The sequence below is a fragment of the Lonchura striata genome, chromosome 1A (assembly GCF_050655825.1).
Source record: "Lonchura striata isolate lonStrDom1 chromosome 1A, ASM5065582v1, whole genome shotgun sequence".
Lineage (NCBI taxonomy): Eukaryota > Metazoa > Chordata > Aves > Passeriformes > Estrildidae > Lonchura > Lonchura striata.
In genome coordinates this window covers 64,284,740-64,298,664 of record NC_140741.1, presented here as the reverse complement: position 1 = coordinate 64,298,664, position 13,925 = coordinate 64,284,740, and the positions used below count along the sequence as shown (strand labels likewise).

Here is a 13,925-nt window from a genome sequence, read left to right as displayed (position 1 = left end):
CGGGCAGAGGGCAGCACACGGCCCCGCACCGCGGAGCGGCGGGCAGAGGGCAGCACACGGCCCCGCACCGCGGAGCGGCGGGCAGAGGGCAGCGCACGGCCCGGCCCCGCACCGCGGAGCGGCGGGCAGAGGGCAGCGCACGGCCCGGCCCCGCACCGCCGAGCGGCGCCGCTGGCAAGATGGCGGCGGGGGCCGTGTCTGAGGGGCACGGGGAGCCCCGGAGCCATGGCGGGACAGTGCCAGAGCTGCCGGCGAGTTCTGCCCCTGGAGGCCTGGGCTGCTCCTCGGCACCGGCGAAAGGGAAGCACTGAGCTGTGCTCCTGGCCGGCTCCGATGGGCAGCAAGCGCTGCCTGCAGTCCCGTTTGGGAGCACGAGCGTGCTCCGACCACCGGGTGCTGCGGGAAAAGTTTGCCGGGCTCGGATGTCCCGGCAGCCCGGGGCGGTGCCGCCGTCCCCGGGGCACCGGCGCGCACGGGAGGTGCCCACCCTGCAGGCGCCTGTGTCTCTACGGCCTTGGGAAGGTAAAACTCGGGTCCAAGTCACTTCTCTGCTCCCATCTGATGGAAGTTTCCAGGCTATAGGTTGAGAATTGAGGTATTTTGAGGCATCCAGCTCAGAGGAATTGGGTTCTCAGAAATAAATGTTGTATTTTTAAAATATTTCCTTACTTCCTTAAGCACAAGGAACAGCAAAGAACGAAGCTATGCAGGTGTGATGTGAAAAACACCCTGTATTATCTAGCAGCAATATGAAATCTAAGACTATCTGGAGCTCTGATAACATGTTTATGTACATTTTATCTTGAAGTTCAGGACTGGATGTATGGTTCATTGGTAAAGAAATCCTAACTATGTTCAAGGCCAAAGTTATCAATGCATGTCTTGAGATGCTAGAAATATGGGCCTTACTTTTGTGTTATCTGTTATTCTCTTAGTTTCCTTAAGGTAAAGGAATGATAAAACTATCAAGCTACCTTGTTCTGTATGAGTAATCTGTTTTCTACATTCTTTACATATTGATACAGATATTTATTGGTTACTTATGGTCAGGAAGATTTGCTGACCTTTGCCAGTGGGAATTCCTAATTTATTTCTTACTTCTGCTCCTTCTTGCCTGATATTTCCTGATTATTTCATCTATCACTATATCTAATGCTAAGTTGGCCTTGTAGCAATGACTCCTACTCATAATTATTGAGCACAAACCAATATTGATTGAAGTTAATTCTACTTTTACTTTATGGAGTCTAAGATCTCCTGAATGATTTAGATGATAAAGCTGTTCTGAACAATGACCATCAACAGTTACTGGTAACAATTAATGCCTATGTATAAAGATCTGTGTAAGCCATTAGGTAAGTCCCTCTAGGCTGGTAGTAGCTGATTGCCAACAGTAGCAGATTTGGGGTGCTCATCCTACACTTCAGCTGAGTATCTCCTAGTAGGCAGCCCTGGCTCCACATGTGATGTGGAAATAGTTTGTGTATCACCAGTGCTACAAAAGTCACAGCTTGGGAGGCTCTGCTGTAGTAAATGCATTTTGTCTGTATTACAAATACAGGTGTCAATGGTTGGAGACTGTAAGTAAATGCACCTGGTATCTGTGCAGCATGCAATTTTCAACTTGAAAGGAAACATGCCTGGTGAAGAATAGTATTGTTTTGTTGTTCAAGTAACATCTGATACTGCTGGAAGTATATCAGCCACACCAGCATGCACAACATGAGAAAATTCCACTCCAGAGGTGCTGTTCAACAGAACCAGGATTTTAAACTAGTTTCCTGCTTCAGTATTCCCTGGAGCCAGGTGAGATCTCAGTCTAGTATGGCTTCTTTGGTGGGTTTTGATTTTTCAATGTCTTATGCACACAAAAACATTGAAACTGAGGAAAAATCCCAAGGGAATATCTGTGCTGAAGTAGTTGTGTAAACCCAGAACAAGGATCTCTCTGACTCTTAATACTCCCCAGACATGTTAATATGTTTAGAGGACTGATGTTAGGATCCTGCAGGGGTTGGAAGCCAGAAGTTACTAAGAGATGGGAAGGTTCCAGCCATCTGTGCATGAGGTAAGAGTTTTTGCTTGGCATCTTTGTCTTAAGAAATGGAGATTTAATAATTTTGTTTCCATCAGTGGCATGTTCTCTTGATTACTCATACACTTTAACTACTCAGACTGACCCTATATATTGTTCTCTGTTTATGAAAGTAGAAAAGTTATGAAAGCTTCTTTGTACGGCAGAGAGGCACAAATACTAAGGGTTAGGAGACTGGGGTTATTTAGGGGTCAGTGCATTTCACAATGAAATTTAACTGCTGAAACAGAATAATTTTTTATTGGAATTTTTGGGGTATACCATTTCATTAACTACTTGGAAGGATAAGTTCCTTAAACTATCTTAATTTTCTTAATGCAACAACCTGTATCTTAATTAGAATCGCACGGTTAGTATTTCATTAATTTTATATGCAGTGGTGTCTTTCCCTTGGAGATAGTACATTAATCATGGGCAGGACAGCTTGACTAACTTGATTATAAAATTTCTCTTGATTAAACTTCACAATTGAAGTTTATCAGTATTTTGTTTTGATCTCTCAAGTATAGTCTTTTTCACAAAGTCTAATTTAGTTGGTTGATATAAGATGTATCGGAGCAAGATACTCATTGTCTTGGCCAGTAACTGAAGCACAATCTAAAGCAAGAAAAAAATATGAATTCTTACAGTTAAAATGTTATAGCTTTATAACTGAACTGTTGGAACTTAATTGAAAATCCTTCTAGATGGCAGAGTAAAAATGTTATGCCATCTCTCACTCCATCCTAGAATATCAAGTTGTAGTTCAAAATCCCTTTTGGCTGAGGTTTGCTATATCCTGGGCAATGTTTACTGTTGTAGTGCAGATGCAGTTTATTGCAGAAAAAAACTTACACTTGCTGGAACAGTTTATGGTGGATATCTGAGTGAAATAAACTATCCCAGGAAAAAAAATTTCACCACTCTAATATTGGCTATACAGAAATATTTACTAGTATAGAAATTTAGCATCAAAAGAACTACTACTAAGCCAGTAAAAGCCTCTCTGGCAAAATTGGCTCATATTGGGACATAACCAGAAAGCCTAACTTTGCCCTTCTAATTACTGTGTGCAGAAGTAACCACCCTTATGGTATCCACCCTCTTCAGGAGGGACCTTGAGGGGGAAATTATTTTGGCACCTGTTGCAGGTAGAGGCAAGCAGAATTTCAAATCATGTTGGATGTTAGGGATGTTGGATGAAAAAGGGCTACACAACTAGCTCATATATATATGTGTGAATATATATAAACACAGATGCACACACACACATAGGTACAAAATTATTCACAGTACTGTTTAATCAAAACATTACATTGGATTATGTACAAAATTTATATATAATAAAGATATAATAATGAAATTACTGTAAATGTTATGTTTACAATTACAAGTCCAAATCTCTTACATGATAAAGAATTTGAGCAATTCAAGGACTGTAGAGAAGGAACTTCTGAGTTACAGGCAATGCTCAAAAGCACGTTTTCTTTTATGTGAAATATAATGATGGTATTGTAACAGACATTATGAATAATTTCACATAAGTTAGGGTTTATATTACAATGAAAAATACATTGTGAAAAGGAAAAACAAGAAAAAATAACTACTTTTAAAGTCATATAAAGTTACTCTAGGGAAATAATCATAAATAAGGAGAATTAAAATAAAGAATTATAAAATTAGGTAAGTCAGCTTCCTTGTGATTCCTTGTAGATATTCAGAATGATGACCATTCTTTTCCTTGCCTCTATAAAACTTTTTTTTAGCTTTATCATACAAGCATCATACATATACAGGACTAGACGGGGATTCAATAAATCACATTGTCCAAACCACTACATTCAGTGAGGGTCTTTCATAATTGGAGTATTATTGTAACTGTCAGCATTCCATGCAGGCTGCTCTGTGCTACGTGGAGCTGCTTTCAGCTGCCAAGCTACTGCTGTGGCACTAATGAAACTGCTGGGTTCCCAGGCTGAGGTCAGTACCCTGCTACTGCCCTCCTGAAATGTGTCTGAAACCTCTTCTTCATCCACAGCTCCCAGGAGGGAGAGAGAAAGGAAATCCACGTTGCTTTTAACAGCTGCACTGAATAGAGAGAGTTATAAACAAATGAAAATAAAGAATGAGGGCAAGTGGCTGAAGCCATGACAGTCACTTTTTGGTGTGGCAACAGATAAGCAGTGCTCTGAGTGACAAAATGTCAGTCTGACTATGTAGATGTGATGATGATGTCAAAAGAGTCTCATTTGAATTGGGATTCAGGAGGATCCTCTATTTAAACCCTGTCTGAACTACTGACAGGCTGCATGACCTTTTACAATATATGGAAATCCATGGGTCAAATTGGTCTTTGCTGCAACTAAATTGACTACAATGGAATTATTCTGTGACTGAACTTGATTTCTCAGACATCAGTCAACACAGCTGGTTCACTGAATAAATGAAAGAAAGCAATAATAGATGTCAATGGAAAACAGATGCATCTGAGCTGTGTCTTTTAGTTTTGGCAAAACTGGAGCAGAAATGCAAAACTGTTACTTAAAATGCGTAAGTAATTGCTGATAGTGGGTTCTTGATAATGTAAACTCTCTGAAGGTAACAAAGGTGAGATAGTGCCATTGTCTTTTCTAAAGAGAATGTAAATATCACATATGTTATTTAAAACTTGGAAAATTATGGATGCTTCTCTAAGTATTCTAGTATAGATTGCCTTTTTCTGAAAAAAAATTAATAATAACAAATGGCTCAGATATTTATGCTGAGTCATTTACATTACAATGCTACATGCTGGTAATCTTCTTCCATAGAAAATGCTTTTAGAATCAGATAACAAAATAATTGTGATATTTAATTAAAGGTAGTTGTTGTAAGAGTGTCAGGGGCAGAATGGGAGCTTCAGACAAAGTTTATTGGGGAGACCCCCCCCCCCCCCCCACCGCTCTGTTGAGTCACAAGGTGCAGAAAGGAGCCTCTTGCTTTCTAAACTCCTTCTCAAAAAGGAGTCTGGGTGCAGCTGGATCCAGTCCTAGTCCCAGACTTTCAATGGTTTATTTCTGAAGTATTATATAGGTGTAATTGAGCCTTTATATAACTTTGTCTTATTGTAAACACAATGTCTGACCGGTGGAAAGAATGATGTGCAGAACTCCATGAAATCAGAAGGCTAATTAATTACTTTATTATACTATAACTGTATTACCCTCTATTACTAACTAACAAGAACTATCACTAACTAGAAAACCCCTGACTCTCTCTGCTGAGAGTCCCGACATAGCTGTGACCTAATTGGTCAATCAATCCAAAACACTATCACCAGTATCCAATTAAGAAATCACCTTGAGTAAACAATCTCCATACCACATTCCACATGTGCACAGCAACCAGCAGCAGCGAGATAAGAATTGTTTTGATCATTCTTTTCTCTGCTTCTCTCACAGCTTCTCTCAGGAGAAATCCTGAGAAAGCCAAGTGTCTCTGTTTGGAGGACATGTGAATACCGCATTATCCCACAGGATTAAAGATGGCAAACCAAACATATTTATATTAATAAAGTAGATAAGGATTTTAATTGATTTAATTGACTAAAATACCTTAATCAGAATTATTTACTGCACAGTAGAGGTAGCTTTAACTACTAGTATAGTGCACTATGCATTGAAGTGATATTGAAACAATTATGTTAAAGCTAGCAAAATAATTATGGAAATTGATGTTACTCACTCATACAATGCCTGTGGGCAAATCTCTTGCTCAGCCTTGAGGATTAACCTTGAGGGGTGTCCCTACCCAAGGGAGGAACCTCCCCTCACCGTCTGAAAAGGGTATGATAGAAAACCTGGCCATTAAAAAGTGGGACTGAGCTTTTGGAATACAAAGTTATTGACTATGAGCCACATGTCTCCAGGCTACATTATCAGTACTATCACTTGTTGGCTTCCTTATCAGGAACTCTGCCACATCCTCAGAGGTGCCAGTTTCTGCCGGGAAACATTGTTCTTCCTCTGAATGTTCAGTTTTGGGATTGCTGAATCAGGCTGGTCTCAACATTCTTCACTGACTTGCATGAGCTGTGAACCTCATGAAGTTCAGTGAGGTCATGTACGAGGTCCTGCAGGGAAATCCCAAGCAAAGGTTAGGCAGGGGATGGATCAAGAGCAGCCAGCCCAGGGGAGAAGGACTTGGACAAGCACAACATGACCTGGCTATGCACGCTCCCAGCCCAGGAAGGCAAATTTGCCAAAAAGGCAAATGTATCCTGGGCTGCATTCAGAGCAGTGTGGCCAGCAGGTCAAAGGTGAGACTGCACCTGCAGTACTGCATCCAGGTCTGCGGTCCCCAGAACAAGAAGGATGTGGATCTGTTGAAGCGAGTCCAGAGAAGGTGAGCAGATGGTTGGAACACCTCTCCTATGAAGGCACACTCAGGGAATTGGAGCTGTTCAGCCTGGAAAAGAAAAGACTACAAGGCACCTTGCAGTACCTGGAGGGGACCTACAGGAAAGCTGGAGAGGGATTTTTTATGAGGGTGTGTAGTGACAGAAGAAGGGGGAATGGCTTCAAACCGAAAGACAGTAGGTTTAAATTAGATATTTGGAATAAATTCTTTACTTCAAGGGTGGTGTGGCACTGGAACACTTTGCCCAGGGAAGTCATAGATATCCATCCCTGAAAGTGTTCAAGGCCAGACTGGATGGAGTTTTGAGCAACCTGGACTAGTGGAAATTGTCCCTGCCTGTGGAAGTGGGGTTGGAACTGGATGATCTTTAAGGTCTCTTCCAACCCAGGCTATTCTTTGATGCTGTGAAATGAATCAGATCAAGAACATGTTTTCAAGCCTAACTGAAAGGCTTCTGTGTCTGTGTATCTGTGTCACTAAGTGTGCTGGTTTTGGCTGGAAAAGGGTAATTTTCTTCATAGTAGCTGGTATGGGCTAAATGTTGGATTTGTGCTGGAAACACTTGCTAATTCTGGGTTATTTTTGATTTTGCTAAGCAGTGCTTACACAAAGTCAAGGCCTTTTCTGTTTCTCAGAATTTCTTAGAATTTCTCAATAAATCCTTTATGATCAAATTATACTTATATATATAATTATACTAAAAATTACTCCTAATGTTACATTTATCATTCTAAAAGAAAAGATTGAGAAGTATATAATTTCACTGCTAGAAAGCCAAGACTGGAAAATACAGGTTTACCATATGGCAAAAAAAAAAAAAGAAAAAGAAAAAAGTGGAAAAAACTAAAGGAATAGCTGTAAAATTTGTGCACTGTGCAACTGGAAGCACGTTCTGAAGCTTTCTGTGTTTATTTTTTATTGGGAAGAATGTTTCAGGATAAAGTAAATACATTACATAATACAAAAGTAGATCTGCCAGCATTAATAGACCAGCAGGAAGACTGATAGGCATAGTAAGAAAAACATGAGATTATGGTTTATGCTTGAATTAGTGCAACCCCTATGCATTACTATCAATGCAGTAACTGCAATTAGCTAGAGTAACTGCCCATCCCCTAATTCTGCTGGATCTACTTAGTAGTAATGACTTGGATTCCTATTCCAGACCTTATTTCATTTGACATACTATAACTCATCTGCTGTGAAGACCATGTTGTGTTTGAAAATGCCTCTTAGGTGGATCTCTTAAGCCTCTCATATAAACCCAGTTCTTACATGCTTAGTTAAATGTGATTTCCAAATTAAAAAAAAAAAAATCTATTTCAGAGACACACAGATACTCTCATGCCTCACAGTCAGCATGTGAAGTTCCAAAGGCAAAAGTGGAAGCAAATGTATTTCTATGGATTTCTATGTGTTTGTGTCAATTTGTTTGTCTTCTGGACATTGCAAACTAACAGCTTGTTTACGAATCAACTGACTAACACACATGCACTGAAATTCTCGCACTGCAAACCTGGTGATTTTCTGAGCATACAAGCCTTGAGTTGCATGGCTTTTGTGAGGGAAAAGCATCACCGTGCACATCAGCTACAGAGAAAACCTGTGCATGCACTCTGTCTGGGTTCAGTAGATGTTTGGAAGCTTTCTTGGAATTACTGCACTGCACTGCCTGCCAAGCATCTGGAAGTCAGAGAAAAATGGTAGAGAAGTAGAAAAGTGGTAGGGAAGAAAATGACTAGTAAAGCAGCTGTCTCCCATAAAAATGGTAGTCTGGCATTCTGGACTATAATAGGATTTGAGAAATGCATCAATCTGGGACATAGAGCACAGTGGATTTAAGAAGCTTCGGAAATTGTTTACCTTCAGAGGATTGTAAAAAAGGCCACTGAATCTGAAATCAGTCTGAAAAAATTATATTTAGTGAAATGCGTGACTAAACTCAGTGCAGATTATTAACTTGAAATTTAAAAGTTTGAGTATCAGCTCTAAGAAGATAGCCTCTTATGTGAGCAGAAATATCTGACCAATGATATTCCACATTTCCAAACTTCTGACAGATTCTCAGTTTATGAAATCCCCAACTTTCTCTTTCCCAACCATCTGTCAACACTCCTAGATTTTCCCTTGATAACTTCTACATTGTGGTTGTTCATCACACTAAAATCAGCACAAAATCCAGTTGATACACAGTCTTGAACCTTGAATATGTTCATGTTAAAAAAATAAACTTATTGTAATATAAAATAAATAAAGAATACTCATGTGATTACTGTATTTATATTTAATTCATGGCAAGCACTCAGTATTTAAAACTACATAAATATGCTGCAAAATTTCCAGCCTCCTACATTAAAATGCTGTAGGCCCTTATAGAATGTAAGTTCAACTTGTGCCCTTGAGAAAATGCATTTATTATTTGTATAATATCCTCTAATATATTAAAATATATGGATCTGATATTTAGATAAGGGATATTTAGACACATGCGATGAGCTCCTAGCCTGAAGTTCAGGATAAGGTTTGTTTTGCCTGAGGGTAGCTGCCTGGAAGTTGGGTGTTTGAGTCTGCTGAACTAGTAATTCACTCTGCTACAATCAGTGGGGGAGGAGGAGGAGACATTTCTAAGTAACCACCCTAAGAGAGGTGTCCAGAGCACAAAGGATAACCAAAAGTCGAGGTGCCTGTTTCCCTCTACTGACTATTGAAAGAGCACAGAGGACTAGTTTTATATAGCTGAGGTGTGATGAGTGATGCAACTTTTGTACATGAGCATAAGGGAGGCCCTAGGGCACATAGAGATGAGTTGGGACACAAATTTGGCCAGTCTGCAATAGTGTGATGAACCCTGAGAGTCTACAACACAATGGCAATCAATCAGCTGGGAAATCAAGTAGGGAGTTGGATAGAGCTGTAAAACAGAATGCTCATATATGTTGTTTCCATAGTTAGAGCCCAACAGGGAAGCCTGATAGCTAAACAAAACCTGCCCTGGATCAATGACTATTTTGGGGAAGTTTGTATTCACATTATTATCAGTATAAAACTACATAGTCTGTAGTTTGTGTTGGCTAACTTAAGCATTAGTAAGATTATAGGAATTAAAGAGTGAGAAATCAGGTTTTACAAGAGGAAATAAAAGAGAAAACTCAGTTATCTGGAGGCTACAATAGCATGTAAGTGTACATTTACTGTATTATAAACTGTGATGCGTAGCATTAGCAGCATTTTTGGGTAATGGAAAATCTACTTTTCTTCCACAGATTGTTGAAAAATGCCCACAGCATTGCTACCTGAACAATGCTGAATAGAGGAGGAATGAATCAGAGAATCAAAGAATGGTGGCTGTCTTGGCTGCCTGAACAGGTGCCAAATTCTAATCTTTTCAGTAACTGCATTAATTTCAGTTTTCAGTGTGTTAGTTTCAGTTGAATCATACCAGAGACTTGGGTGACTTCAGAGAATATTTTCTCCAGAAAATAATTAAGAAGTGATCCTTTCTTAGAATGAGAAAAAGGCTGAAATAAATGTTGGAGTTTTGGAAACTCATCCACCATCAAATCAGAAAAATGCTCTAAAATAGGGAACCTGTATGTGGTTATAGTCACAGGGAAGGGTGGAAATGACACTTGTGTGTCACTACAATGCAAATGAAAGCAATAAAAAAGGACTGATCCTTAATCTGCAGTGAGTCTGCTAAAGGGCAAGGAGAAATCTATCTGTTTAGCTAAATCAGATAAATTTACCCACAGGAATTTCCTGTTGAGTTACTGCATCAGGCAGAATTGTTTGTTTGACATGTTATTCTTGAAAAATTGGTGTTATGAGCTATCCAAACTCCTTCCATTTATCTTTCTGATAAAAGCCCTCAGCTGTCAGGTAGTGGGCTGTCTGGCACTTACAGACTTATTTCACTGCATAAATACTTACGAGAAAAAGGAGAACTGCATGCAGACAGAATACCATAATATTCCCTGAAAAAAGCTTTTAATCAACAGCTTCAAAAGAGTGCTCTGTTAATGAGCAACTGAAATGTTATAAATTCAGCCAACAGCCTCTATGTTTAATTTAACAGTCTTCCTTGCAGCTTGAGAGCACAAAAGACCAGTGTCAGTGGCCTGTAGGCCTTTGCAGTTGCTGCCCAGTGGTTAACCATGGGAAAGAAAAGCTATTTCAATTTAATTAGCTGAAGGGTAACTTCTAGGTAATACTGATAAAATAATCAGCTGGATGCCAGTGAACAGCTGGCATGAAAATCAGACAACATAATGTCTGTAAAGTTTGACAGCTTTATTCCCAAACAAGCCCTCCGACCCACTCTTCTACAAAATAATGTATTGTTTCTTGAGCCCATGTTTTTAAGCTCGTTTGAATTTTGCTTGCTTGGCTGAGATCAAGGCAACTCCTGGCAGCTGTATTTCAGCATGTTCATTAAAGGCAATACTGTATCATTGCTTTAAAAAGATAGTAGATTGTAAATAAACAGTGAACACGATGACTCTACAAAAAGCTAACACAGCACTAAGCAGTAGTTTAGCCAAAGGCAATTTCAGTTGTTAATGTTTACTGTGGGATGGTTTCAGCAATTCTGAAGGTCTTTTTTCCTGAGCAGTGCTGTTCTAATGCTTAGTTCCTGTGCCCTCTTGCTCTGGGGCTGGATCAGTCTGTAACAGGGTAGTTCTTCCCAAGTAGTTCTGTAATAAGCTGATTGTGATAGTGTGTCTTGCTGATATGAACTTCTTCTTTATTTCAGAAGAAATTCTTTATATATACAATTGAAAGAAAAACCTTTCAAGATCATGATTTCTTTGCTCTTATCAAGATTGTCATCCTAGTTCAGAGTAATAGAAGTGTTGGCTTCACAGTGCTGTGGTCAGCCTCAGTATATATGCTGACATATATACATACATCAGGTATGCATAAACAGATTTCTCATTTGTATCACTGCAGCCACATGGAATTGTTTTATGAAGTAGAAATGTTACTCTAGAAGCAACAAGCTAGATCTATGGGTGCTGGCACCAGCACCAGTTTCATCTTTTTTCCTGTGGGGTAATGTAGAATCTCTCCCATGTGTGAGCTGATAGTGCAGCACCTCCTCAGCTATGGTTCCTGGAACAGTCTTTTCTTTGAGATGCCTGTGTCATTTGGTTGATATTGCACAGTGATGAACATGGAAACCTTATTTATCAGAAAACCAGCTGGAACTGTGTAATTCACACTCTGCATTACCACCGGTTTCAGTGGAGTTCTTGACAGGTTTTAAGCTTAAAACCTGAAAGTGCCATTTGGTTCTTTTCCAGGCACCTCTTTAGGAGGGATGATGATCTAAAATAGCTACTTAGTGTGAAATACAAAGCTTCCATGCTTAGAGTGAGATCCAGAATCTGGATTTCAAAGAACCAGATTTTCATCTTGAGACCCTCACCTACATAATCCACTCAGAGGCTCTGTGGCATCTTGGAATTAGCAGACAATTATCTATCTATTGTGCTGATGGCAAGGATATAATTTATATAAAACTTTGTTCTTTTAGCCTTGGCATTTCTATTCCACTGTTGCTTGAAACTGGACACACAAGCACTATAAAAATGGTCTCATTTTCTCCATCTGGAAGCTGAAGATAATACTACCTAAACTAGAGGGATATTGTAAGCATTCCTTGTTATAATAGCTCATTTCTAAATAAACTCATAGTAATAAAAAATTTTGTTAAAACAATTTAAAAAGTAGTGTTTTATAAAAGTTTAGTGGTGAATATTTACATATTCAGCTTCTACTGTTAGAACACCAATATTTGTTTTATTTTATTGCATTTTAGCTGGTTAATAAGATTTCTTAATTTACAGTTGCATCTCTCTAATGACCTTTGCTGGATGCTACATTTTAGATTACATTTACATATGAGACACTCCTATTTTGCTAAGTAGGAGACATGTTATGGGGATAATCAGTTTATCTTAAGGTGTAATTCTATGTCTAGCAAGGATTCAAATTTCTAGGATGTCTAATGGGTTAGTGAAATCTGGTAAAACATTTTTGAGATAAATCCCAGCACATGAGATCAGTTAGATCTAGCTGTAAAATGGAACAGAAGCTTAATTTTAATTTTCAGTTGCACAGTTTGGTGCTTTGTTTTTTTTTCTTTTGCAACTTGACAGAGCTCTATATGAAACTTAAAAAATGCTGGAACTGGATAGATCTTTTGAATATGCATTAACTAAATGGGAGAAACAAAACTAAAAAAAAAAAAGAAGTAGCTAGTTTAATGTAAGGTTAGGTTTTCTATTCCGTGGAAATGAATTTGACTCCAATGTAAATTCTCTGGTGAAATGATGTGCATGCTTTTTAGCTACAAGGTCCTTTTTACATAGGCTATGTGGGCACTAAAATAGTACAGGCACCCAAGTAGCAGTAACAATTTCAGTAAGAGATCTACAGTTCCATATGTGGTCAAAGCATCATTGTCAAATTAGGAAGCATCTTGTTTCTTGGCATTTAGGTTTATATTTTAACCTTTGTGTTAACAACAGTATCACTTTCACTTTGAATTGTATGCAATGTATTGTGCTTTGGGGGTTTACTATTTTTATGCAATTACAGTCCTTGTGACAGAAACTGGACAAGCCCAGCTGCAGGACTAAGCTGCTGTTTAAGCACAGAGCTTATGAATTGGCAGTGCAAACATTTTAGGGCAGTTGGTGCAATTTCATGCTGGACTGCCAAGGGAGTAAGAAATTGCCTATATACACAAAATGCCCCCCAAAAGCTATAGATTTAAAGTACAGTGGATTTTTCTGACACTAGTCCGTGTTTTGGAGCCTGAGTAGCTAAATCTCAGAGCCTTCTCACACTTCAGCGTCTGAGCCAGCCCGTGAACTACCACCAATCCAATGTCTTTTAAGAGTCACGGTAGATTTTGTCACCTAAAATCTGCACGTGACTGATAACGTTTCAGGGGAAGGGGGCAGCACTTCTGACAGCTCTCAAGAATCACCTCTGAATAACAGGACCTTGGCTGGCAGCTTCAGGAGACATTCAGTTTCATCCTGAGCTTAAGTATCTTCAGTTCCCACCATTTTCAACCTGTTCCTTTTCATCAAAAACATCCGCAGTTCCCACCCTTTTCAACCTCTTCCTCCAGATCATGTGCCAAAAGCCCAGCTTCCTTCCTCTTCTTCTTAGAGCGGGCAAGACGGGGAAGGTTTGTGGTATCTGTACAGAGGCTGAGGGTGCCAGAAGTACTGTGCTACCATCTGAGGTATTCAGCGTTAGGAAAATGGTACCTAGAAACTGCTTTCCCCCAGCATAAGTAGTTCAGATTTATTTTTTAAAGTAGTTTTTTGTTTCTTTGCATTGTGTCACAACATACTGTGGGGCAATTAACAAAATGTCACCCTGGTTTTCCTTAATTTTTGAGATAATGTTTGATGAGCCAAATGAAAAGTTCCTA

General features: G+C 39.3%; 1 protein-coding gene across 1 annotated transcript; it reads left to right on the top strand.

The window, feature by feature from the left end:
- The first annotated feature begins 45 nt into the window (after window positions 1-45).
- On the top strand, window positions 46-8,741 carry LOC146763507 (uncharacterized). Its single transcript, XM_085569350.1, has 2 exons — window positions 46-522; window positions 1,562-8,741. The coding sequence occupies exons 1-2, from the start codon at window positions 226-228 to the stop codon at window positions 1,586-1,588; spliced, it is 324 nt and encodes a 107-aa protein (XP_085425476.1). The 5' UTR covers window positions 46-225; the 3' UTR covers window positions 1,589-8,741.
- The last annotated feature ends 5,184 nt before the right edge of the window (window positions 8,742-13,925 follow it).

Excerpts from the sequence above, each read along its gene's own strand:
- LOC146763507 (XM_085569350.1), top strand. The coding sequence starts at position 226 with ATGGCGGGACAGTGCCAGAGCTGCCGGCGAGTTCTGCCCCTGGAGGCC. Across the intron at positions 523-1,561 it reads GTCTCTACGGCCTTGGGAAG|GTGTCAATGGTTGGAGACTG; the intron begins GTAAAACTCGGG and ends TTACAAATACAG.